Source organism: Siniperca chuatsi, linkage group LG20 (assembly GCF_020085105.1).
Source record: "Siniperca chuatsi isolate FFG_IHB_CAS linkage group LG20, ASM2008510v1, whole genome shotgun sequence".
In the NCBI taxonomy this organism is placed as follows: domain Eukaryota; kingdom Metazoa; phylum Chordata; class Actinopteri; order Centrarchiformes; family Sinipercidae; genus Siniperca; species Siniperca chuatsi.
The window spans coordinates 9,456,435-9,482,251 of NC_058061.1; the positions used below are offsets into that span (position 1 = coordinate 9,456,435).

Genomic DNA, 25,817 nt, shown 5'->3' on the forward strand with positions numbered 1-25,817 from the left:
TTTAAAACATTAAGTATTTAGAGAAAAGATGAAAGGAACCAACAGTTATTAGTCTATTTTGTATGTCAGTATGATGTTAATGTGCCAGGTTTACTGTTGGGTCAAAAACCTAAAATACAGTACATTTTATAATCTGTTTTAATTTGTGACCTGAAATATATGTATATGTATGAATGTATGAATGTGTATAAGAATAAATATTTTTTATATTTATATATGCTCAAACTTTTTTTTACAACTCAGAATATTGATTTTTGAATAGATCAATATTCATCTTGACTGAAGCAGAAATTAGCCTGCTATGCGCATTAAAAAGTATCATTTGATGAACGTAAACACGTATTATGCAGATCACAAATTCACTGAAAAATTAACGCTGCTGTAGGGAAAGACTGAAATACATTAAATCTATTGCCATGAAATTTGGTAAAGATATCCATGGTCCCCAGAGGATGAATACTAATGATTTTGGTGATCCCCTGACTTTTCTTCTAGCACCACCATGAAGTCGACATTTGTGGTTTTGTCAAATTTGGTACAGAGATTCATGTTCTCCTCAGGGTGAATTATAATAACTTTGGTGATGCCTTAACTTTGCATCAGGCAGCATCATAAGCTCAAAATTTTAATTTGTCCACTACTTTGGGTTATGTCAAAATACCTGCAAAACTAGTGAATTCCCATCAGCTTCTGCTGCACTTGTAAGTAGCAAATGTTACCATGCTGACATGTTAAACTAAGATGGTGAACATGGTAAACATTATACCTGCTAAACATGCATGTTAGCATTAACTCAAACTCAAAGACTCTGTGCCAAAGTACAGCCTCACAGAGCTGCTCGTCTTTCTTCAGTTTTGTTAACACAAAGTGAAGAATCAGTAACACCAGCGTCCTCTGATCAAGATTTAGGATTTAATGACACAATTCAACTGATTCATCTAATTCACCCTCAGTCAATAAAAACGCTAAATCAACTTCATTGCAATTTGTTTTGGCCCTTTAACAAAAGTATGCAACTAGTATCTAGGTAGATAAAACTAAACTCAAGTATTTATTAAAGAAATTGGGCAAATGTCTCAGGTTGATGTGTAGTGCCTTGTAAGCAAACTAACAATAAGAAATGACCAGTATCTATGTCCTTAACTTCAAACTTGTATGATAACTGGGAGACTGCCTGTTAAACTAGGCCGTGCGCCTATAAAAAGTTTGGACATTAAAGGAAAAAATGTCTGTTAAAGATTGAAACTACAGTGCTGTAAATGTCTGTTTTCACACTTGCTTTATATGCTGATTCAGCCTTTAACAACCTGTGAGACAACCAGTGTTCAGCTTATTGAGGTCAGATTACAGTCCTCTCCAGACATCTGTCTCTCTGCAGCCCTCCCACTCTGTGCTGCTAAGCCCGACGGGCTCCGGCCCACTTAATACAGATGGACCTCCTGTCATGTCAATGCCTGTGCTTTGGTTCGGGACAAATAAATTAAATTAGATGAATGCAAAGCAGTTTGGGGTCATACCTGAAAGTAGAACTGCAGTACAATCAAACATAACTCACCGAATCTTGATTGAACAACATTTGTGGTGCGTCTTTTCATGCTTTTGAGGAGATCTGATTTTTGTAGACAAAGTGGAGCGTTGCTATAAATAGGCTACACCTTTTCTAAGTGTGTCTCACATGTCACATGGTGTCTTAAGTGTTACGTCAAGGAAGATTAAGGTAATAGGCTTTCTTCCATTCAGCCCATGGGCATGTCCTGCCCTCACAGGCCTATTTCACAAGCTCCTCCAGGAATATGGACACCTTTTATGTCGCATTACGCATCGCTTTGGTATTTTATCTCATCACCCCTGGAACATCAACTTGTCCGATCGGTTGCTCCTGCACAGATGAAAACTTGGGAATGTAAGTGACCACTGAAACTACATGAAGTTTTGAAAATAGGTTATGTTAGCCTTAACCCCGTTTTAAAAGTAACCTACTAACCAAATTGTTCAAACTTATCCATAAATATGTGCAAATGGTGCATGTACAAGCTGTGAAGTGACACTTGTCATTAGCTTCTCTTGTCTGAACATATCTCATCTTACCTTTCTAGGTCTTTACTATGTATGGAAACCTCCATGGGACGAATCCCAGAGGACATCCCACATGATTTCACTAAAATCCAAATTGAAAACTGCCACCTGACCGAGTTACCTCAAGGATCTTTTTCTAAAGTTTGTTCCTTGGAGTTCCTCTGGCTGAATTTCAATGAGATCACCCTAATGAACATCAAAAGCCTGGAGGGGCTGGCCAACCTGACTGAGCTCAGACTACAAGGGAACAAGCTGACTTCAGTACCATGGACGGCGTTTCAGGACACACCGAAACTGAAGATTTTGGACCTGAAGCACAATCGACTGGACGTCCTGCCTGAACACGCTCTGAGACACTTACCCACACTGACCTACTTAGATTTATCTTTAAATCAGCTTAGTGTCATATCAAAAGATGTCTTCATTAATTGGCCTCTTTATCGTACAGCAGAGAAAGTGTGGGGGAAAGAAGGGCTGGTCTCCAATGTGGTTCTGGCGCTGCATGACAACCCCTGGTTGTGCGATTGTCGCCTTAAAGGCTTTGTTGAATTCATCAGGGTGGTCAGCCCTCCCATCATTCTGATGAACTCTTATTTGATGTGCTCGGGCCCTGCCTCCAAAGCTGGCAAGTTTTTCCACGAGATCCAGTTAAAAACATGCATGAAGCCGGTGGCCTCTGCCCTGGAGACTGACTTCACTTTACCTCTCGGAGCAAATGTAACACTCACATGCTTAGTCAAGGCCAGGCCAGGCCCGACCATACAGTGGATGTACAGTCTGAAGATTATAAGAGGATTTGCTGGTAAGATTTTTTTTTTATTACTACCATCCATTAAACTGTTGTGAACCCGCTCTGGCAGTACTTAGTGTGGTATGTCTTGAACTTTCAGGCTGCATCTGCTTTATGAAAAGATACAGGAACAACATCCTCTTTAGGATTACCTTACCATGTCTTTATCAGATGTAAACAAGCCTCTGATTTAAATGCAGTACGCTATGATGCTATGTTTTCTCCTTGCAGCTAAACAGACTCACATAGACGACGAGACCGCCTCCTCCCAGCTGGTGATCCTCTCTCTTCAGCTGGCAGACCGAGGACTCTACACCTGCATGGCCAACAACTCCATTGGCAACTCTTCTGTCAGCATCACGGTTAACATCAGCTCCTCCAATTCCTCTGTTCCTCTCCTTCCACCTGTCCCCATGTTGTTGTCTGATAAGAATACCTACATTGACATCCGCATAGCCAAGCAGACAGTTTACGGTATCACCCTTGAGTGGTACGCAGCAACGGCCAACCCAGCAGAATCCTGGTTCACCATCCACTTTGGCAAATATGATTCACCCAAAAAGGAGATGATCTACATCGGCCCTGGCATCAACAGCTACTCCGTCAGCGACCTGCTTCCTGTCACTAAATATGAGGTGTGTGTGACCCTGAAGAACCATCCGCCGAGGGAGGGCCAGTGCATCGTTTTCGTGACGGGAAGTGACATCAGTGAGCTGGAGCAAAGAGAGAGGCTCATCCACATTGTTGTCATTGTGTGCGCCATGGTGCTGGCAGTGCCGGCCGGCATGTACGCCTGCACCACGGAGGCCAGGTTCAGCTGCGTGGATCGCTGCGTGGATCTGTGCAAGAAGCGCTGGCTGCACGGAGAGAACCTGCAGGGGATGGAGAGGCAGGGCACCTTCGACAGCCTGCAGGCGGCCAGCGATGAAGGCCTGTGTGGGGTCTCAGAGGAAAAGCCAAAAAAGAGGCGGAAGTCTGAGGATAGGTGCAAAGGAGGAAGTGCAGCTCATATGTACTAGCATCAAAGTCAAGAAATGTACTTACATGTGTATTTGTAAATAATGACAGTTTTGAGCGTAGCCCCAGTTTGTGCTTGTGCTCATGTATTATAATTACATTTGAGTCACAGTGCTACAGTAAGCATCTGATTTTCTGAAAAATAAAAACTTTGAAAAACTGAGGGTCGTTTCAAAATTTACCACTGTTATGAAGCTATTTCCAGAATCCAAAAAAGACTCATCCAACCATCTGGATGAAAAAATATTCTGTCTACTGCACGCTGAAAAAGATTTTTAACCTGTTTCCCAAGACTCTTTCTTATCCAGGAAGCCGGCAATTACATATCTCCTTGCTGTTTTTGTACTACAAGAGTAGAATATTATCACATTATTTTGTTTGAAAATATAAAATAATGGAAAGTAAAATCAATACAGACAAATACAAGTGATAGTAAAAAAAAAAATATTTTGGTTCACTGTACAACTTGTACAAGGGCATATGTCATTTCTGGCTTTGTTTGGATTAGGAAAGAGTCGTGGAACTGTGGAAACCAGCAAAAAAAAAAACTTTATTGTACAGCAAACACAATATTCTGTCATCCAGATGGTCAGAAGAGTCTCTGAGGATTCTGGAAATACCTTCAGAACAAATTCAAGTTTTGTTAAATGATCTTCTAGGTTTTGTAAAAGATAGCATTTAATACTAATACATGAGAAGCACAAACTGGTGCTATTTTGAGTATATAGTCATCTTGTAAATATATATATCATGCTATCAGCTGGAGATGCCTTTCTTCCTAATATAAGGAGAGTTTGTTATTACCTGTGTTAATATAACACAAAAAGTTCACAAACAAAAAAAGTTTATGCTAAAATGCATTTGATATTTCTTTGGGTCCGTTTTTGGATCTGTTTTGATACTGAATGCAAAAACATACAATCCTAAATTTGAAAAATGTGTATTACATAATATACTTTGTATATTTCTTTATTATTAACTTCACCAAACTAAATTGTAATCGAGAGGATTGTGTGTTGGTTCATGATTTAGGAATTTTAATCCTCTTTATGTTGAAAAAATACGTATTTTTTTTATTGTCTTTCTTTTTACAGACTCCAGATTTGCTGTCTTGTAATGGGATGAAATGATGTTTGATGTGGATTAAAGGGAAGTCAAAGACGAATGCTGAGACAAACTCTTGATTTTTTTAGCACAATCACTCAGAGGATTTGTTACATAAGCTGTGTTTTCCGTGCATTTATACATACACTCGTAAGCAGATTAAAGAGATTTTCTATCTGAATCCTAGTCAGCAGGACATGATATTTCCATTTAATGACAGCTCCGAGCTCACTGTGTCTGTACTTCAATTGTACAGGCAAATAGAGGGTGTACATTTTCAATTAGTGTTTTCAGTCTAATTGAAAATATTTTGTTCCTTTTTATTTAGTAAAATGCACCTATCACTTAAAGAGATATTTTTTAATATGATGGAAATTTGATTGTGTTACATAAATGATGTTTATTCAGTTCACATCCTCAGATGAATCACTGCATCTGTTATCACATATTATATAATTATTTTTTTTACTGATAAATGAGAAGGTGTTAATTATTGTTAAATATGATTATATAAAATATATAAATAATTATAATGATTTTTCTTCTACATGATGTAATATTTTGAGCAGTGGCGGAAGAAGTACTCAGATCCTTTACTTTAGTGAAAGAACAAATAACACGATCTAAAAATATTCCAAGTAAAAGTCCTGCATTTACAATCCTACTTTAATAAAAGTAAATAAGTATTATCCGCAAAATGAACTAAAAAAGTAAAAGTACTTGCTCTGCAGAAAAATGTAAAATGTAGTTGAGTAAATAAAGTATTTCCCTCTGAAATGTAGTGGAGTAGAAGTATAAAGTAACAAACTACAAGTACTCAAGTACAGCGCAAGTACCTCAAAACTGTACTCAAGTACAGTACTTGAGTAAAGGTACTTACTTTACCACATAGAGCATTTCAAATTAATATATATTTTATATACATATATATCAGTATTTATTTATAAATGTTGGCTTTGATTTACCATGTTGTTTACATCCATGGAAAACAGTGTATGCTTTTCTCACTTTTTAATGTGTCACCCATGTTTGAGATCCTTTGTTCTTCTCGTTATTATAATATTACATTAGTCAAACAAACTAAACTGAAATAAAATAAAGTGTTCTAAACTAAACTAAACTAAATTAATAATAATTAATATGGCCTCTGGACAAAATGGAGCACAGACCAAATTATTTTCAAATATTTATTCAAAATCAAGACAGTACAAAGACGGTACAAATATGTTACTTCGAAGGACCAGGCAAGTGTAATTTATAGTTAAGATATATAGTTTATCTCAACTTATTTAAGATAGGTATGAGTTAAGATATAGTCAGATACAAGATATGTATTACAGCAATTAAATGACTCACATGTTATTTGCCTGCATTTGAAGGCATTGAAGAGTAACATGGAAAGTAACTGTGCGTGGACTCTAAACGTTCGACACAATCTCTATATTTCAATATCTATATCTCTAATAGAAATGACCAAGCCGGTTATATGCATGGTGATCTGTGCTTTAAAATCTTAAGCATATGATTATTGTGCTACAAGATACAACTGGGAAATGTTCATATCTTGTCATATATGTATACTCAAAATAATGTAAATAATACAATGCTGTACATTTAAAATGGACCCATGTTATTTATATAAAAGCATTTTTCTAGAATGACACTCAAATAAATAAAAGCAACTCTGTTAGCTCGTGTTACTGTGAAAACCTACAGTGGCACATTGTAATCATACAAAAGAGCAACTTCTCAGCTTTCAAGCGGCTGATGTAACACAGTAAAAATATTAACACACAGGTCCTTTAGCACTTTATAAGAAGCAGTGTTGTTTTTTCATGACTCTTTCATTCAGCTGCATGCTCCAGTGAGCAAGAAGAAATGTTTTTTTGGTAGGATTTATTGGGTGAAATCCTAGTTCTGTGTTGAAAACATTACATGGTCGTGAACATTACACTTTTCAGGAAATTATGCAACTTATGTATACACATTAAGTCGTAGTAATCCTCTCCCTGGACAATTTACAGTGGTGCTTCTTACTGTTAAGATGATGTAATCTTCCTCAAGATGGCAGTGTGGTGAATTATCTTCAACTGCACCAGTGACGGACTCAAGCGCTCTCCTCTCTTTACCTAAGCCAGGTCAACTGAGGATGCAATGGAGCCCACTTGTTTAATATCTTGTCTTAAGACATAAATATCTGCAAACCTTCCTCTTATACCCTTTACTCATAAATAATCTAAAGGCAGGCCTACCTACCAGGTCATCACATGAAGTTCAGGTGAGGACCCTCGGACAGTAGATGAGCTACGAGTAGTAGAGTTAATAATAACCTTTGTTGCTCTCATTGATTTTCTGCTCCAGCTTCATTTTAAGCTCTGACACTAAAGCAGAGCTGACATTTCCCTCTTTGCGGCGACTAGATTTAGCTTTCTTGGAGCCTTTGGAGGCCAGCGCACCGGATATTGTTGGGACTGCCCGGAGCCTCTCACTGGGCCGTGTGTTAGACGGGGGTGGAGGGGGCAGACTCGGAGCACTGGGGGGTGGAGGCTTCAGCCGGTGTTTGTTGGTGTCCCGCTGGCGGCCACTCTCTGGGTTGTCGATGAGGAACTTATCTGCAGGGTCGTTGAATTTGATAACGGGCATCCTGAAGGTCCAGGGCTGCTGGTCCCGGGGTCGCCTCTTAATGATGCGACGTGCCGGCATGATCCTGTTTGACTTTGAGTTGCGCATGTACAAAGCCGTAGAGATCAAGACAGTCACCCCCACCAATACGCTAATGATAACAGTGACCATGCCTAGAGCTCTCATAGGATTGTCCCTACTTTTCATTAAAAAGGCCGCCATAGGCCCCTTGAGAGGAGTCTGTAAAAGAGCACAAATAAAATAGTTTAAATCAAGTCTAAGGGACTGAATCCAAGCGTTAATGCAGCATTTCTCCAAAGCATGTAAGCATGAGAGATGAATGCGCAAAGCACTGACAGAGGAGGCCCAAACAACATGTCTACCAAAAATGCGATGCTCCCACACTCACACTCAGTCATCCGTCTTCCTCTGTCCTACAGTACAGGACTGCTGATGCAAAGCTAAGAACTATGCACAACACTAGTTGTTGGGAATGCGTCTGGCAGTGCGGTGCATTAGGATTTCTCTTTGGCATGTGACTGATGAGAACAAGAAGACATTTCATGAGACCAAAATGGAGTGAAGTGCATGTTTGTGTGAGAAAAATGGAGATTAAGTGAGAAAATCTAGGCTTAAATCCAAAGTAAAACACTCCTTCTCAGTCACTTTGCAAATAGTCTGAGTCAAGCCCTAGGAAAAAAAAGTATTTTAGATTATCAAAGATGGGGTTTTGGGAGTGTAAAAATCCAAACTACATTATTGGAAAAATATTGCATTTAGAATATATTCCAATCAAGAAAAAAAGAAGGAAAATAGAAAAAGAGACTTTCATGATATTGTTATATTATTCCTTCAAATGTGCTCCAGGACTCTTTTACAGACAATAGCTGAACAGTAAAAAAATCAATATCTTTTTAAAGGTTATGAATTAGTAATGAAGTACCGGTGTCACTTGATTCTGCGGACCACTTTAATATAGTTACTCTCAGGGTTGATTCGGGACTTTTTCACTGCGTTGCAGTACAGGATTGTGGATATGCAGATTGTTAGTAAAATGAGGGAAGTGACAATGCTGAGACAAATTCCAAAAACAGTCAGCGGACGCTTGCTGAGGCCCATGAAGTATGAAATAATTCGACCTTTGACCTGAAATGCACGATACACAACACAGAAACAACACCAAAAACACTGAGTCATCTCATCATGTAGAGTGAAGGAATGAAAACATGGTGAAAACGTATAAAAAAATATGGTAATGTAAACAACTGAGAACTTTAAAGGCTAATGCTGCTGTTATTTTATATTTCTTATTTATATTATATATTATAATTTACTGCAGAGACAAAAACCAGTATGAATTTATACTGCTAACAAGTATTATCTGTGTAACCTCAGGTTTATTCCTCCGTGCCATAGAACTCCATTATTAAAAAGTAATTTATTCTGAAAAAGATTAAACAGTGATCGCATTTTCGGCATTTTTAGCAGCTGTGTTTCCGCAGTTCAGCATTTACACATTTAGCTAGTCAGAAAAGCTGAGATGAAGAAACAACTGTATACTGGCCATTTTCACTGTAATGAAGAAAAATGGGTATGATTTTTTTAATAAGGCATCCTTTATAAAGGGTTTGTCAGTTGTAACTAATATTTTTTTCAATGGTTAATGAATCCTAATGTTTTATAGACTTGATGGATTACAAACCCCTTTTTATCACTTATTAACATTTATAGCTGCAAACAAGATGACTATCAGTTTCTTAATGTTTGCGATGTGGTTCAACATAAACACACAATTTTCTGCCTAAGTTTGAACAATTTGGTTATTTAACATGAGGGATTTTCTGTTTGTTTGTTTGTTTGTTTGTTTTGTCTACTCTGGCTTGAAGTGGGAGGGGCTCTTTGGAAAAAAGGTGATGCAACATAGTCCTGTGCACCAATCAGAATGTAGCAATATTAAAATTAATAAGTGTGGGATTGTTTTCTTGTGTTGCCAGAGTGAAACTCTTCAAAAAATACATATGGATGGGTTTTTTTTTTCAAACTTTAACTTACATTCTTGCACATTTAGTTGTGACTATTTAAAGTTATAGAGAAATTCATAAGATCTGAAACCAGGATTCAGGGGCTTTAAACCAAAGGTATTTTTCACAACCTGACAACCCAAACATCTTCTCATTATAGCTCATAACTGATCTTTGAGGTATTAGTAAATCATTTATTAACCATTAATAAAATAATTAGTTATACTTTATAAACCCTTTATAAAGTGTGCCTTATTAGGAAGTACCAGAATATATCATATTTAGTGTTTCCCGCTTCAGCATGCAGCTGTTTTTATAGAAAAAGCTCTGATAAACCAAATGTAACAACAGATAGTTAGCAACTGGCTAGTGAAGAAAGAGGAACAACTAGCAGCTTAAGCACCAGATATTTTTCTCAGGGATTGGTGGAAACCAAAACAGAACCATAACAACTTAACAAATAGCCCAAAAATTAGTTGATGAAGCTTAAATAGTTTCTGGATGGCAGTGGAGGCGTAGGTATATCAGGCTGTGACGTGACACAGACATCAGTTGTTAGTAGGATAAATTCATCTTTGGTTTTGGTCTCTTCATGAGACTTGAAAATAAAAAAAAAGCATAAAAATGACCAGCACTATCATATAAAGAAGATGAGGTCAATGAAATGTGAAACAAGGATGCAAAATTAGCAGTTGCATAGCATGACAACAATGCCTATTATCATATGTTAAACTGCTTCAATCTACAGCTTGTGCTGCCTTAAGCTCAGGGTTGGAATAGAAAGCGCTGCGAGCATGCTGCGAGTCAGACCAGGTCTTACCGCCTCGGTGATATCGATATTGACCACGGCTGTTGTGCTGAAGGATGGAGAACCTCTGTCCCTGGCTTGGACCACCAGAGACCACTTGCAGTCCTTCTGCTTGGTGATGTTCTGCACAATCTCCATGGACTTGATGTACGGCTTCAGCTTGATCTCCCCAGTGTCTGCATTTATTTCAAATGCATTGTCAGGATCGGCTGTCATGATGGAGTACTCGATGACGTTGTTTGGAGACTCTGCATCTTCATCCACTGCCTGTAAAAAGTAGCAGAACATAAAATCATTTCAAGGTCCTGCATACTGGACCGCCAATTTATTCAATCCAAGGCCTAATGTTTGCTTTGTAAATCACAAAACAAGTACAAAAGTATGGCCATCAAAGGATAAGGCTGGCCTTCTACATTGTTATTATTGTCAACAAAATCCCATAAAAAGACGCAACAATTCTTTGTCTCTCAATACTTTCCGACGCTCCTACCCTGTCTGTGGCACAAAGCCCTAAACATTAAACATTTGTTCCTGATGAACATGTAAATCTTTAAAAAGCACTTAATTTTTAAAGATTTACATCACAAATAAATAATTTGAGTAAAAAAAAAGAAGACCAATTTCCTGAAACAGCTGGGCACTGTCATTTTTAGCAAATGTTACTCAAACACAAGTAAATACTACATTTATTGGGGACTATTTTCAGATGCGGATTAATAGTTGTAAGGAAGGAACATATCTTTCACAACAATGGGGCTCTATGGCACAAAGAAATAAGCCATATTAGGCTTTAAATACAAAGGCAGCAATTGTTAATAGGATCAATTCATTGCTGGTTTTTCATGGGATTTGATATCAATAAGAAAAATATAGAATATCACTAGCCTTATCCTCTAGTTTTGGCAGTAGATTAGTTTTTGAACATGAAAATGAGATTTTTGGACATGAATTTATCAGTTTTGTTTTATATGACGCACACAAATGGCAATTGACATTCTAATCATTTTGGATGATTTCATTTTAATACTGGCAGTCCTGGACATAAAATGTTCTCTAAATGTCAGTGTGATCACATACAGCTAATGTTGATTTAAAAATAGATTTTCAGTACAAGGAGAAAATGATTTGACATTATGTACCTCTACTCTGACAGGTGTACCAATAATCATAGTCTTTTCCAGGAGTTTTTCATCAAATTCTGGAGAGTGGTCGTTCATGTCGAGGACAGTGACAAAGGCTTCAGCCAAGCTGTACTTCCCCTCTGAATCTTCAGCCTTGACATAAAAGTTGTATTTAGACCTGACTTCTGCATCCAGGCTGGTCCAGGGCTGCGTGGAGATGAGGCCTGATGACGGGTGGATGGCAAACCTGCAGGTTCAGAACAGTTCAGACACTGTATGAGTCATAACCACGTCCATGTGTCAAACACTCTCGAACCAGGTGTTTCTAATATTGGCCTCCTCATTTACAGCACATTTCTACGTGACTCACACTAAAAGTTGTCTATAAAAGGAAGATTTCCATCCTTTGTAGCAGGGAACATTTTGTAAAAATATACTGAAGTTAATCCAGGTGACGGAACAATATGCCGGAAGAGAAATGTTTGGTTTAAGTTAACAGATACCAAAACTTCACCAAGTGAATATGTCCTTTAGTTGGTCTAAGGTGTTGTAATGTATATAATGTATATAGCGTTTAAATTTAATTTCTTCATTTTATTTGTTTAATCTGAATTAGGTTTTTGTCCTGAATATCTGTTTATTTGTTTGCCTGTTGATTCTTAATAACCTTTAATTGTATTGCCTTCTCTGGGTAGCTACACTCTCATCAGTGTAAGTACCTTTTCAAATTCAGGTTAATTTCTACATATTGTTGTCTACTTTTCTTTATCTGATAGCTCAAAAGCTACTTAACAGATGCCATTTGATAAAAAGTTAATATAGGCCAAGAAATAACAGATTATTGAAGATTTTCTGACTTCCCAGTGGTTATTGCATGCTGAGACTTGCTATGTGACAGACTGCACCAATTTCCACTAAGACTGGCATTTTTCTACAAGTAAAAACGTTTGCCATCAGAATAACTTCAGAGATGTTATAATCACACAAGTATTTTACACATACAAAATTAATTTTAAGTATTCTATATCACTGGCGTAGGTTTGTGCTTTCTAGTTCGACATCGGGCTTACTGCCATTTTATTCAGCCGTCTTTTCATCTCGTTTTCCACTGTGAAATTTCACAAGTTGCCTTGAAACTGATAACTTTTGCACAATTAACTCACGAAGACGAGCATAAATTCTCACTTTTCCTTTGCTGCATGCTGCCTTGCTTTTCAAAGCTGCCGTTTCTGTGGCTCCAGCTGTCACATTGCATGTTAATTGGCTCTCCCTATGTGAGAAGGGCCAGGCTGTCTATTTTTAACCCTCCAATCCAATTAGGAGATTAGCCAGCATCTTGCAGCCATTTTAAAGCGAGCTGTTTGTGCAGCAGAGGGGCCAATCAAACTGGTTTCCTGCTTACAACTTCCATCAAAGAGACAAAGATGAATCAAGACTGGTGTCCTTCTGGCTGCGTTTACCAAACACCCTGAGCCTCTGAGCAATGTTGAGTCATATACACATAAAATAACTTTTTAGTCTATGAAATGTGTTTTGTGGAAGTGCAAGAGTTAAGTATCTGATCAGACCAAACCTAAACCGGCAGGAGTGAAAGGTTTTTACTTACAAATCTGATCCTGATCCATAAATCGTGTATTTGACTTCACCCCAAGGCCCTGAATCTGGATCATTTGCCTGGAGGAAAAAATGGAACAGAGATTAGAAGCCCAATATATATATATAAAATAAAGTGTGAAAAATTAACACTTTACCAATCTTAACTAATCTAATTCAATATAGTTACACTGGGGAGGTAAAAATTTAATTAAGGTGGTTATAAGTGGTCCATTTAGATGTTTTTTACTGGTGCTGGTTGAGGATAACCAGCTAGGGTCTTAAGCTCATGTACAGTGGGTGAGGCAGGCTAGAAGTCTCTTCCTGTGGTGGGTGGGGATGGAGGTGTAGGTCAGCATGATTAACCTTGAGGCAAAATTAAGCTTTTTGCTTCACACTGAGTAGCTCTGACATGTTGCCCAGTTGAAGGATACATCCAGTATAATGGAAAGGAAGAGACAAATGTGCCAATATTTTTACTAATAAAACCCCTGCCTGAGGTAAAACATAGAGCATATGCCAAATGTCACATGGAGACATGAATTTCATAACAAGGACCAACAAAAACAAAGCCAGGGACCGTTGAGCTTTTTTGGTCTGGCGACAACCTGCTTTCATCTAATGAACTGCACCGAGTAATATGCATTTATTGGAGGATTGATGGATTATATAATCACTTTGGTCGGGTTAAAGCAGTTTAATCTTGATTGACTCACTGTTACAGACACAACGCTGGAACCTCCAGGAGAGTTCTCAGGGACCCTGGCAATGTAATACTCGGACGTGAATTTAGGGATGTTGTCGTTGGTGTCCAGCAGGTTGATCACTATGTCAGCTGTTGCACTGAACCTCTCAGGAGTGTCGATCTCCACTGCCAGCAGCTGCAGAGAGACGCGTGCAGTGTGATCACATTAGTGCTGAAACCTTTAGTCCATTAATCGATTAGTTTATTGACAAACAAAAGTAAGAATCTACAGCCATGCTTCCATTAACCACTAACATTTGTTCTTGAAATTTAGCAGTCGTAGTGATGTAAATGTAATAATTTGCCACAGAAATTATTCAGTTCTCATGAATAAGTCTTAAAAGATATAGCTTTTTTTAAACCTCAAAATACAGTCCTTGGTTTTAGTAGTGAATTCTTATATACTGTAATTCAAGTTATTAAATAAGAATAGGTTTTTTATTGTTCATATATTATTTATCATCAAATTCAGGATTTTAGTTTAGTGTGTTGGCATATTAACATTTGCTAATATGCAAAGTAGCACTATATAAACACAGCTGAGACTAATGGGAATGTTGGTGTTGAAAGTATTTGATCCACCATACTGGAGAAATTGAAGTTTTGACCTGACGACGGCGCTAGATGGAAAGTTAAGGAATCGTCAAAGTTCACAAAGACCAAGAATATCTGCATCAAATTTCATGGTAATTCATCCAACAGTTTTCAAAACATTTCCCTCTGAATTACAAATGTCAACCTGCTGGTTGCGCTAGAGGAAAAATCAGGGGATCACCCCAAAGTCAGTAGGAGTCATCCTCTGGGCATCATGAATGTCTGTACAAAATGTCATGACAATCCATCCAATAGTTGTTGAGATATTTCAGTCTAGACCAAAGTAGTGGACAGATAGACTGCCTTTGAAAACTCTGTTTCATAAACTGAACATCTTTGGCTTTTGTGCTGTTCAAAACGATAACCAAGAGAATAAGAATAGGTGAAGATAATAATTAGTTGAAGCCCTATATTAAATATTGGTGTCATTTCAATAATACTCATTAATAATTTAGTGATATATGAAGTCTAACCTTAAAAGAAAGTGTTGGTCCCTTTTCATAGTCGATGCCAGATGTGTCTTCCACAATGATGGTCACCTGCGCTTCATTGAGGACTGTCTGGGGAACAACTCGCAGCACTCGACTCGGCCCCACGAGTCTCAGTTTAAATTTAGCGTTTGCTCCCTGCAAAGACAAATAAAACATAGAAACTGTGAATTAGTAAAGTAAATAAGAATGTTGCTGCCTAGAAAAACAAGAAAACTGACGGTTCATCAGACTCAAGATGACTTCAACAAACCTCTGTGGATTTAAAAAAAAAAAGGAAATAATCTGGCAGTTAATGTTACATGAGTCATTGAGGCAGTATGGATAGAATGTACATGACGGCATAATGAGTAACATGTTTATCTTGAATACAGATTTTGTGAACATTTTTAAATGCTGCACTTTTTAAATAACTGCACATACTTTGAGGCTGGTTGGCAGATATTTATGCAACGTTACACCCAGAGACAGCAGAGGAAAAAACTCAACATGAAGGAAACATCAATTCTGAAAACATGCTTTTGTTACAATTACTGACAGGTAACAGCACATTACTGTATGTCTAAAGTGAATGTCTTGATGAATGAATGTTAAGCTGAGGTACAGCAGACACACACAGAGCAATAAACCCTGAGGAAAGAATCAAAGGATGCGTAGAGGTCACAGACACAAGAGTGAAATTTGGGAATAAATGTACCTGATCTGAATCATTGACTGTGATCTTAAAGCCTCGGAGGATCTCTCCGGCAGGAGGATGCTCAGACATGGTGACCTCAAACTTGCTCTGTGGTCCGTTCTCTCCGTAAAAGGTCGGAGGATGGTTGTTGAGATCCACAACCCGGACCGTCACCATGGTAACTTCGTAATCCAGCAGCTGATCGTTTGGTCCTACCTCAGACGCCTGGGTTTAAAAATGAATACACTGATCAACACATTCAGTAGTAATAGTAGGTTAAATCTATAAGAAATGAGTGTAATTCCCAAGAAATAATTAGGAGGAGACTCAAAGAAAAAAAAACATTACCTTGACTTTAATTTCATATAATTCATTTTTCAGCAGAGATGGATAAGTTGTCAGGGTGATGCATCCACTGGTGCTGTTTATGACAAAGACATCATCACTACCTGAAAGTGATAAAAGAAAAGTTGGAAATGTGTGATAAACAGGCTGAAAAGAGTAAACAAGATGGAATTCATTTCCTGATGTTCTTACCATTAATAATGGAATAGTGTATTAGGTTGGGATTGCCTTGATCTCCATCTTTAGCGTACACAGAGAATATTTCAGAACCCTGGAAGAAAAAAAAATACAATTAATCTTATACATATTTACTGCATGTAAACAAAATCAGTGCCCTGGTCACCTTCATTGGTGTGTAAAGAACAAGATGAAGACTTACAGGAACTGAGACTTCATAGACGTAGCCAAAGTAAGGGGTTCCTATGAAAGATGGAGGCATGTCTTGGGCATCAATTACATTGATTGTTATGGTGGCTGTGGAGGTCATCACCTGGTGCTTCCCTTTGTACTTTCCACCTCCATCCTGAGGAAACGAATTGTGAGGCAGAATGCAGAGTTGGAACATTTTATAATGTTTAGAGAAATGAATTTTTATCTAGACTTTGGATTATACTTTATCCTGAGCAAATTATGATAAAACAGTCTTCAAATAAAAAAAGTCATGGTAAAGGCCATTTTTATTTTACATATTGGGTAGTGGACACACACAATGTTAGATACAGGGTTCATGTGATCTTTGTATAAGCTGCTCCCTCTCATCAAGTAATATCTGCAGCATTGAGGTATTTTTGAAATCCATACAGAGATATTATTTTACTATAAATAATATGATTAGAGGCCTCCCACTGGCCGAAACTAACCAGATGTCTAGCTTGAAATGGTTTGATGAGTTTGGTTTCTGTTAACTATGCCGGGATCAAACCGCCTACCTTCTGATTAGTGGACGCTCTGCTCTACCAGTAAGCCACAGCACACACTTAATATGTCAAATTTAATATCATTGGGAACAGTAGAATCTGCATGATTAACATGCAACATGCGTCAGTGAGAGTGAAAGATGCAGAGACTAATTTTTCTGTGCGGACAATATGCTGCATTGTATTTTCTCAATTTAACCATTAAATTATTATATTATTATTAACTGGCTGCACCAAAAATCTTATAAATTCATATATTTTATCATAGATTTAACTTCTCAGTGTCTGATTTGTTAAGCGTCAATAAAATCAGGCTTTTAAGAAGCTTTATATGCTGTATGTTAATCCACAGACACACATAGCTGAGGCTAGAAAAACAAACCCTTCACACTGAACCTCACTATGGAAGGATTACACTTCAGGTTACTTACACTGGGAGCAACACTGTCAACACTTCACCAGACTTCCATTTAAATTCAGCAAAGTGTTAGTGTTCAGAAAGATTAGTCATGACTGAACTTTTCATGACCTTCAGCCACCAACAGACGGGTTCCTGTGCTGCCTTGCTTTCCTGACAGTGTCACCTTGTTTCATGTGCAACATGGTACAGAAGTAGATACCAGCCCATTAAAAACTTTCCAGTTCCCGACAGATTTTGTTTGGAAGAACACCAGAATAAACGTGTCAAAAGCAATGCTCTTGGAGAAAGGTTGTTGGGGTTATTGATAAACTCAAGTAATTTCATGCATTTTCTCTGCTTGGATTTGATTAATGCTTCTAATTTACCTTGCTCTGTAGCCGTGTTAACTCACAGAAACAATACAATGAACTGCAATAAATACATGACTTAAATGATTAAAATGACTTAAAGCAGCCGAGCTGTTCACAGTGCGAATGTGTGTTTAGGGCACCTGAGAAGACAAACCAAAAGGCAAAAGGCGTCAGCGACCTCTCACCTTTGCAACCACCGTCACAAAGTGCGTGGGCGTGGTCTCGTAGTCCAAAGTCTCACCAGGTTTGACTCTAAGGATACCATTGTGCCCATCGATGGTAAACTTGGCAAATGATGAGGTCTGTAAAAAGTAACACAGCAGTGTTTAGGGTAACAATAGATTTATTTAAATTTATTTTTTCTTGAATTTAGCAATTGAGAGCAATCTAGCTAATTTAAAAGATACTTCTAATCGGTACTAACTCTCAACCTACCTCACTTAAAGCTTAAAGACATTTTTCTACACACTTCCATCAGGGTAGTTTTTGTCTCACAGTTGACACATGAACAGTAACAACTACTGTGCTGTCAGCTGTTGGCCCGGACCAAACCTAAGCCCCTATTAAGCCTTCAGTGCCTTGCTCAAATGTAATTGAAATTTAATCCACTAAAGTAACACCATTTCCAGACTGCTCTCTGGTATGAGATTAATCGTTCCCTCCCATCCCTCGAATGCCCTTTTCCTCCCTCCACACGGCAGCACAGCTCTCACGATGTCAGCTCGACGTCTGGTCTTTCCCCCGAGTGTTAGGGCCATACAGAGCCAGTTAACAGTATCAGTAGAAAATAATGGTACAGTTATAATAATAAAAATAATACATTACAAATTGGAAATGGAATCAAATAATAGAAAACCATCAATAAAAAGTAAGTTTGAAACAGTAAAAAGATTAAAAAAAAAAAAAGGTTTTGGGAACTGAGAGGATAAACTTGTTGGCAGACCTCAGGGTGTATTCCAGGGTGTAGGAGTAAAAGGGTCTGGAGATGTATGCTGGAGCCAAGCTATTAACAGCTCTATATGTGATTAGTAAAACCTAACAATCAACTCTGAATTCAACTGGAGGCCGTATGCAGGGAGGCTAAAAAAGCTTTAACTGTTTTAGCCTTGGTCACTTTTCTGGGCAAATGTTACTGGAAAAGCCTGGCTGTTGCATTTTGGAGGGAGATTTTTCTGCCTAATGCTAGAGTAAAGATAGATCCAGTAGTGTGAGCAAGACTAAAAGCATGAATTACATTTTAGGAAATATTTAGTTCTGGATATATTACAAATTTGAATGAGATAGGATTTAGTTCTTAAAATTCAACACGAAGCCTCCAATGTGTTCCTGAAATATTAGTGGTTGACTTGGGCAAACAAAAAAATAACAGCCTTTGGCGACCTTGTTTTAATTAAAAAAAGATCAGCACTCAATTTCACCAAGACAGAGCTTTAGAGATGCCAGGGTCACAACTGTGCATCATATGCATAACAACAAAGCTGTAGGGTTACCTGTAGATAATATGAGACGCTGCCTCCTGAGCCCATATCTTTGTCCACCGCTTGGACTCTGTAGATGCTACTTCCTGGAGCAGTATCCTGGTAGAGACAAGACATGTTATAACCCTAAAACCCACTTTATTCTCAATCATTGGTTTGACTCAATTAGCAGATTTAGAGATTTAGAGAAATTATTTCTTATTTATTCATATTTATTATTTTGTATTGGGTGTATTTATTCGATACACAGTACCTCTGGGATATCAATGATGAAGGGCAGGTTTTGAAATTCAGGTGGTTCATCATTGGCATCAGTGACAAACACTCTCACAGTCTCAACAACCTGAAAGCAACAAGAAAACAAATTCTCAACTGCAAATGAAAACAACTGCACCTATCGCAATTTATTTCAAAGCTGTATCCATTTTCAGAGAGAAACAATTCACTGAAAGTGATCAGAAAAAGATCATTCTATATATTTAAATACAGTATTTTCTCAAGCACAGACTATAAGCATAGTAAGTTTCCTGCTGTTTACATTCTGTCACGGCACTTGTTTTTCTTCTCTTTTTTCTTTTTCTTTCCTCCCACATTTTTTTTTATTTCCCTATTAGATTGAAGTGTTATAGTCACAGCTGTAAAAAATGTAATGGATTGGAGCTTATGCAACCAGAAATGGTTTGATTATTGCAGTGAACTGACGACAATAAAGTATGAACAAAAATATATCACATTAAGAGTAAAAACTTACTTTATTGCGACCGTCCGTTATGCTTATGAGCACTGAGATTTCACCTTGTTTCTACAAAGAAGAGGTAAATGTCACTTTGAGCCACAGTGGTGACAGATTTACAGCAGGTTTCTTCAAAACAAGAGTCTTGTGAACAGGCTCACCTCTCTGTCGAGCTCCTGAATTAGAGTCACATTCCCTGATTTGGGGTCCACCATAAAATATTCTATAGAGCCCTTTTCAAAAGTCAGACCATATCGTACCGGATCTCCCTCTGGATCTGTACCATTCAGAATGTATATCTGTGTCCCTATGTGGTAAAAATGAAAAAGAAACAATAATGTCAAATGCATAAAAACATTTCTATGTTCATTAAAATCATGCAGGGGAGGTGCAAATGCCTTTGTTTCATTTATCAGTGTTTCTTATTCAGTGTGAATGGCACGTTTAATAATCAGGTCAGATGAGCCACCACCCATATTGTTTTCTTCCCGTAAGTCTTGATGTACGTCACAATCCAAAAGGTATTACAGTGATTAGCTGGAGCCTCAGTGTGTGATAATTTCATTGTTACACCTACGCATGTGAAATAAACACCTTTCAACTACACTAAATGTTATCTCATACTGAAATCAACCAGATCTGTGATTGTTTAAATCATCATTAGATTGCACATGATACTTACCAACTGGTGTATCCTCAGAGATGCTGAACAAGGCCATATTCCCATTTGTACTGCTGGGTCCATTATCATAAAAATATGGCGCATAGTCTGATTGCCCTTTATGGGAAAACAAATAAACATGCTCCAAGTTATTTGCGCAGAGAAGAAATTATAAAATAATGATATAACCTATTAGCAAGCTACAAATATCATGTAAAAACCTGAAAATATCAAATACATCATATAGGTTTGTCTATATCTTGTTCTACTTCTAATGGAAATGCTTATCTAATTAAGTGATAATTGTTGCACTCACTTGCTAAAAAGGGTAGGAACCGAAAGCAGGGAGGAGGAGGAGGAGGAGGAGGAGGAGGAGGATGGAGATGAATTATAAATACATTTGGATTTAAGTTTCAACTATCACAACACAAACAAATAATCACACATTTAAATATGAAGTACAGACAGCATGAACAGTCTACGCTAAGATGGACATGCCCTCTGTGTGTTAGAGGATTAACCAGATAAGAGCGAGGCAAGAAGTCTTAACCACAAACACAAAGAACAAAAAAAGAAAAGCAGAGCCTTACCCAAGGTGAAGTGAAGCAGGAGGAGAAACAGTAAAGCATGCGTTTTCTTTTCTTTCTTCATCCTGGTGGGGAGGTAAGGCTTGGCTGGCTCATGTGGAAGGCTTGGTGGAGGGAAAAGCGAGCAGTGAGTGTCGTGCCCTTCTGGAGGCGTCTCAGCAGATCAGGAGGAAGAGGCTGGGACAGATTCTCAGGCACTAATCCAGTGACGCATCCCTTCCCTCTGCAGACATCTTCTACCACACTGCTCACTCTGATTTCTCCTGAAAAACTACACGAGGAGGGAAGAGAGTTTAAGTTTCACACAATATGGTGTGATCATCACACCTCTGCACAAATGTGACAATGCACATATGAGACACTGCAGCCATGATTAATGTTAAATCAAAGACTTTGTGATATAATATACTTCCTAAGACTTCTGCTTTACAGTGGAGTGTTTGAAATCAATGATGTGTATTATTATATTAAATTTACTCAAGCTTACACACTGGGAACCTTAAACAAACATCCATTCTGTCATGTGCTGCACATTTGTTTCTTTTTGTTTATTTGTATGGACACATGGCACATTTGGCTCCTCTCGCCAGTGTTTTAAAGGGTTTCAACAAACTCATTAGTCACACGATGTAGCGAGTCCCACTGGCCTAAGCTTCCCGTAGCTGCTCTCCTTGGCAGCTGCTGACCAACACAAGCCTCAGCTGCACTTGTGGATCTGTGATGCACTTATAGCCAAGAGGCTTTCTTTGGCCTTTGCAGTCCACTTTCCCCAGGAAACCCAGTGACCTGTCAATCACTATGCCTCAAGACACAAAACAAGGCTTTTACAAATAGTCAGCATTGTCTGATTTTAAATTTTCAAGCTGCAAGCCTATTTTATGTTTTTAGTTCAGCTTAATGTAAGTAAGTCATGTTACAGAAGACCAAGCACTGTCTAAAATTGTAAGAAATCCTCCTGGTATGAATCACTTGCAGCTTAGGAAAGTCAAACCCAAATCGTGTTCTCAAATTCTGAAAGATACAGCCCACAAATAAATAGCTGTTCAGATAAAAAATATAAAAAAATGTGACACTCTCTGAAGGCCAAAGTGGAATACTATTACATTTTGTCTTTGCAACCTTGCCCGTATCTGATGAGAGTCAAAAGCCCAAAACGCCATGCGTTTTATTTTTGAACACAATTTCCACTTTGGCCCTGGGAGAGTTTTGCACCTTTCAAAAAAATAAATAAATCAGATCTGCTTACAAGCAGGTGTCATGCAAGTGCATGTTTGCCTGCTGTTTCAGCGAGGTGTGTTAACTGTATTGACTCACTCACTTTGAGGTGCAGACCTGTGCACTTTCTATATTCACAGGTATAAAAATAGTGTCTGACGTTCAGTGACACACTCACACATCTTACTGGTCGGCAGCCAATGATAAATCTGCTCTGCTCACTAAAATAAACACAGAATCCAAGGACTGCTCAGTGTTTCTAGTGGACTTTGACAGTGCAGACACAAGAATTAATGTTACTGAATGTTAAAGATTTATGGCAGAAAATATATATATATGGAAAAACTATGCAAATATAAGTAGACATCCAAAACATTCAAAATATTACTTAAGTAAAAGAATGAGTATTATGAGCAAAATGCACTTATGTATTGAAAGTACAAAACACATTAAGCAGGATGTCCCCTTTTAGAGTGTTATTATAAATATTTTATTATTGGAATATTATTACTGATTTATTAACATGGAAGCAACATTTTAATGTTGTAGTTGGTCAAGGTGGAGCTAATTTTAACTACTTTTATACTGTTGGGTGCTTTCATCTTTAATAAATCAGATTTTATAAGGTGATCATAAGGTTTTTCCACTGTAGCTGTCAGATAAATGTAGAGGGATAAAAAGTACAATATCCTACTGAAATGTAGTGGAGTAATTTATTTTTGACTTAGTTTAAAGTATATTTATTAAGTGTAAAGTAGCATTACAAGTACCTCAAAAATGTACTTAAATATTTAAATAATGTACCCCTATCTAAAACCGATATGTAGTCCAAGACTAGGAGTCTATAGCCATGCTAGCAGCTCTTTGAGGCTGTACTTAGGCACAGTGGTGCTTTCAGCTAAATGCTAACTTTAGCATGCTAACGTGCTGATGTTTAGCAGGTAGAATGTTTACAATGTTCACCATGTTAGTTTAGTGTGTGTAAACTGTTGGTCTGATATGTGGTGGTTGGATCACAGTTAATGAGAGGCAACAGCAGGATGGAGATGTATAACTTTCTTAAGCAGCTTCAGAAGATTTTTAGAAGGATTAAAGTTGCTGATGAAAATATTTTAACTTGTCAATATGTAAATAATTTAATGTGTAAACATAAATATGTAAATAGTTAACAAAGTAAATGAATATGTAAATAGTTAACAAAGTAAATATTGTAAATATATTTTTAGTAAATTAAATCAAATATGAATTAACTTAATGTCTCTTCTTACAGTGTGTTAGCATGCTAACATTTGCTAACTAGCACTAAACACAAAGTACAGCTGAGGCTGATGGGAATGTAAGTAGTTTGCAAGTGTTTGGTCATAAACCAAATTATTGGACAAATTAAAATCTTGACCTGATGAAGGCACGAGAGGTAAGATCACCAAAGTTATTAAGTCATCCTGTGGGGAACATGAATGTGCGTACCAAATTTCATGGCAATATATCCACTATTGTCGAAACATTTCACTAAAAAAACACAAATGTCAACCTCATGGTGGCGCTAGAGGAAAAGTCATGGGATCACCTGGGCACCATGAATGTTGTACAAACTTCTGTCCCAATCAATTTAGTAGAGGAGCTATTTCACAGGATGAGTGAAAACTTTCACCATGAATGTCTGTTCAAAATGTCAAGGTAATCCATCCAATAGTTGTTGAGATATTTTAATCTGTTTAAGAAATTAACTGAAACACTGTACAGTAACAGCTTTAGGCACATATGAAAACGACATGAGTCTGTGCGATTATGAAAGTGCTTGAGAGGTCAGACTTCTTAAGGTATTGTGAGTTAAAATGGTGAAGCTATAACTAATATGCCCATAGCCATTATTCATTGTCCTTTGAACTGGTTTAAAGTCTCTCTCTCTCTCTCTCTCACACACACACACACCACGTCAAGCCTACGTTAAGCAGTAAAAACCTTGGACCCTAACCAAATATTGGTCATCAATCTGAAAATGACTGGCAGAGAGTAACTTTTATTCCCAGTAATGGCAGATCTCCACATGCCGAAGCTTTCCCCACTCTCATCCATTATTGCCCTCTTTATCCCTCCCATCTGCATTTTCGATACACAGTATATATGAATCATACTTCTCCTAAAGGTGAACATGATCTGAGAGACTGAAACACTACCTGGCAGCTGTGTGCGCCACATGTACGTGCTTTAATGAAGCACCTGCATATTTACAGATGTTAGCATCTGTTGCAAGTGCCCTGGTTTGGAGGTTTAATTTTAGAGGAGCAGCCAGATGGTGGACAAGAGGATTACTATGCTAAGCCTTTGTCATCTGCTGCTACACGCTGACTGTTTACAGGCAAATACAAAGTGGACCCCCACCGGTCCCTCATGGGCTTGTCAGAGCTGCTGAGAGTGTGGATGACAAATGGTGAAATATATATATAGGTTTTGGCTTACTTAGTAGCAAAACTTTACACCAAAATTTCTTCACACTGATTTTAGACACCACTCACAATCTCAGCTGCAGCTTGAGTTGTTTGCACATTGGTGGTTTTGCAGGTCATTGAACTTATTTGCGATGCTCATGCAAGGTCTAGCCAATACATTTCTAAAACCACCTAAAACTCAATTATAGTTACCTTTAGAAACAAATTGAATGGATTTTCCCATTGTTGGAATAATCCATTATTTCCAAACATTGTTTGGACATTATCATACTACAAATGCCAGCATGCAAGTAGATGACAATTTTATATTTGATGTTCAACCAGGGTCAATGCAAATTTATGAATATTTGGTAATATTCTATTGGAAATGTTCATCACATGGCTTTCCAAGAAGTTAACTGACTAGAAAAATTAAAACAGTTTAATAATTGCTTGAAGAAAATTTTAAAAGAACCAAAGCTCCTCTGTAAAAGGATTCTAACTAATTAGACGACAGGGTTAGAATATGATTTATTACTATGTATATGAATTATATTCTTATTAGAGAGCCCAAAAACGCAAATATGCATTTCACCGTAAGATGACGGCAGATATGCACCCTGTCATATATGTAAATATCCATCCATCCATCCATTTTCTACCGCTTGGTCCCCGTTAGGGGGTCGCGGGTGACTGGAGCCTATCCCAGTGACTTCGGGCCTTAGGCAGGGCACACCCTGGACAGTGGCCAACTCGTCGCAGGGCGAACACAGACACAGACAAGGACAGACAACCATTCACTCACACATTCATTCAATACGGGCAATTTAGAGTTATCAATTAACCTACACATGCATGTCTTTGGACGGTGGGAGGAAGCCGGAGAACCCGGAGAGAACCCACGGTAACACGGGGAGGACATGCAGACTCCACCCAGAGAGATTGTGTGATGTTGGTCCGGTCCGGGAATCGAACCCACGAACCCACGATCTCCTTATTGGGAGGCAGGAGCTGTAGCCGCTCTGC

The 25,817-nt window shown here is 38.0% G+C and overlaps 2 protein-coding genes across 2 annotated transcripts in view; one reads left to right on the forward strand and one right to left on the reverse strand.

Moving 5' to 3' along the window:
- Positions 1–1,749: 1,749 nt before the first annotated feature.
- LOC122867348 (leucine-rich repeat, immunoglobulin-like domain and transmembrane domain-containing protein 2) lies at positions 1,750–5,048 on the forward strand. The gene is made up of 3 exons (XM_044178031.1): positions 1,750–1,903; positions 2,097–2,878; positions 3,098–5,048. The coding sequence occupies exons 1-3, from the start codon at positions 1,794–1,796 to the stop codon at positions 3,883–3,885; spliced, it is 1,680 nt and encodes a 559-aa protein (XP_044033966.1). The 5' UTR covers positions 1,750–1,793; the 3' UTR covers positions 3,886–5,048.
- Positions 5,049–6,160: 1,112 nt separating this feature from the next.
- LOC122867349 (cadherin-related family member 1) overlaps positions 6,161–25,817 on the reverse strand; it is a 102,611-nt gene continuing 82,954 nt past the window's right edge. The window contains exons 6-23 of the mRNA XM_044178032.1: positions 21,151–21,418; positions 20,877–20,879; positions 20,582–20,677; positions 20,061–20,206; positions 19,918–19,968; positions 19,420–19,509; positions 19,179–19,265; positions 17,874–17,990; positions 16,380–16,523; positions 16,193–16,271; positions 16,004–16,104; positions 15,677–15,880; positions 14,965–15,117; positions 13,869–14,033; positions 13,166–13,233; positions 11,578–11,806; positions 10,451–10,705; positions 6,161–7,849 (exon numbers count right to left, since the gene is read on the reverse strand). Coding sequence (XP_044033967.1) covers positions 7,307–7,849; positions 10,451–10,705; positions 11,578–11,806; positions 13,166–13,233; positions 13,869–14,033; positions 14,965–15,117; positions 15,677–15,880; positions 16,004–16,104; positions 16,193–16,271; positions 16,380–16,523; positions 17,874–17,990; positions 19,179–19,265; positions 19,420–19,509; positions 19,918–19,968; positions 20,061–20,206; positions 20,582–20,677; positions 20,877–20,879; positions 21,151–21,211 — 2,592 coding nt within the window. The 5' untranslated portion in view covers positions 21,212–21,418 and the 3' untranslated portion in view covers positions 6,161–7,306. The remainder of the gene's footprint in view (positions 7,850–10,450; positions 10,706–11,577; positions 11,807–13,165; positions 13,234–13,868; positions 14,034–14,964; positions 15,118–15,676; positions 15,881–16,003; positions 16,105–16,192; positions 16,272–16,379; positions 16,524–17,873; positions 17,991–19,178; positions 19,266–19,419; positions 19,510–19,917; positions 19,969–20,060; positions 20,207–20,581; positions 20,678–20,876; positions 20,880–21,150; positions 21,419–25,817) is intronic.